This window comes from Atta cephalotes (assembly GCF_000143395.1).
Source record: "Atta cephalotes unplaced genomic scaffold scaffold00005, whole genome shotgun sequence".
Classification (NCBI taxonomy): domain Eukaryota; kingdom Metazoa; phylum Arthropoda; class Insecta; order Hymenoptera; family Formicidae; genus Atta; species Atta cephalotes.
In genome coordinates this window covers 7,048,591-7,050,242 of record NW_012130069.1, presented here as the reverse complement: position 1 = coordinate 7,050,242, position 1,652 = coordinate 7,048,591, and the positions used below count along the sequence as shown (strand labels likewise).

At 36.1% G+C, this 1,652-nt stretch overlaps 1 protein-coding gene across 1 annotated transcript in view; it reads left to right on the top strand.

Annotated features, from left to right (window-relative positions):
- The window catches only part of LOC105626627 (ras-related protein Rab-37), a 77,804-nt gene extending 76,748 nt beyond the window's left edge, over positions 1-1,056 (top strand). Inside the window, exons 5-6 of the mRNA XM_012207920.1 lie at positions 485-635; positions 939-1,056. Coding sequence (XP_012063310.1) covers positions 485-635; positions 939-1,056 — 269 coding nt within the window. The remainder of the gene's footprint in view (positions 1-484; positions 636-938) is intronic.
- The last annotated feature ends 596 nt before the right edge of the window (positions 1,057-1,652 follow it).

Sequence of the window (1,652 nt, the reverse complement as noted above, 5' to 3'; positions counted from 1 at the left end):
ACGACGTTATTTAATTTAGTTACGTCGTACTACCTCCGACACAGTATATATAACTACTATACGTATACTACTAATTAAAATTATATATATATATATATATATATATATATATATATATATATAACAATCCAGGTTTCTGGAAGGATTGAGTTCAACTAGTAGCGTTTCTGTTTAATGCAATTTGGACTGCTTCGGAAAGCAATTAAGATCAATCTTTACGAACTCACGTTCGGCCAGAAAATGCATTCGTTATAAGTACAAAAAGAATATGAATATTATCGATCATTCGTAGTTTTATGTGTAATTTTCAATTTTCAATTCCAAATCCAATATTCCGAATATATTTCGTGTGGATTTCTGCCTCACGTAAATTGACTTTAATTGCTCATAGGCAGTCGAGATCGCAACGATTGAGAATGCTGTTAACTTTATCGTGGAAAAGTTGGTGATATTTTATGATAATTTATCTTCTCGTCGCTGTATTAAATCATAGGTAACAAGTCTGACTGTGGGACGGAGCGTGCTGTTAAGCGGGAAGACGGCGAGCGATTAGCGCAGGAGTACAAAGTGCCGTTCATGGAAACGTCTGCCAAGACTGGCCTCAATGTCGAATTGGCATTTCTCGCTGTTGCTCGGTACGGTCTCGACAAAATCGAATCTACATATAGTGTGAACGAACAATGCTTGAATAAACAATGCTTGAACAAACAATGCTTGAAACTGCACTGATTTTTAATCAATTTCACGTCAACGTTTTTTTTAACTTCAATTTTTTTCATGTATCTTTGAAATTGGAAGTTTTTAAACTCAAAAACAAATAAAAGATGGACGAGTTAAAATAAAAGTTATTTGAGCTTAGAAAATGTTTCATGTATTTATAAAAGGAAGATTAAAGCTGGATAAAATTGATGGAACTAAACGATACCGCTTGTTTTCAGGGAGTTAAAGGCTAGAAAAAGCGACAATCCTGATGAGACGAAATTCAACGTTCAGGACTACGTGCGTCAGCAATCGCAACGAAGCTCCTGCTTCAACTCCAGCTGCCTGACAACTTGAACTGCTTTCTTTTTTTACGTTAATTAAGAGAACACGCGAACTGGAACCGCGTTGGTCGCGAGGAGATATGGCGCGAAATTGCCATTGTGAGCCAGGCATTCATTTGATTTCCGCTTGAAAGAAAACATCGGTATAACATTCGTTGCGAGACGATGTAAATTTTATACTCGATTCATAGAGTAATTTTGCGAATAAACCACAATGCAGGCGAAGCGATTCAAGTTCATCGGGTGAATCGAAACCACAGTGTGTATCCAATGGTCAAGATATTCGGGAAACACAAGAAATTATTTCGTTCAACAAAAAGTCATGAATATTAACATAAACCGCATATGTGATATCAAAGGCTCGATGAGTACGAAATCGTTTACGCTTTTAAAAGAATCAAGGTCAAAGAGTTGAATTGTTTTTTAGTATAGCGTCAGAGAGAACATGGAGTTCTCATTAACTATAAGTAAACATGTGTCAATGATTACTCGCACACATTGTATATTAATGTGAATAGTTTTAAGATAGAAAGAGTTTCACACGTAGGATACTCCCGTAGATAAGGCTTTAGCTTGATGGTTCTAATTTCATGTACGCTACATCCGCGT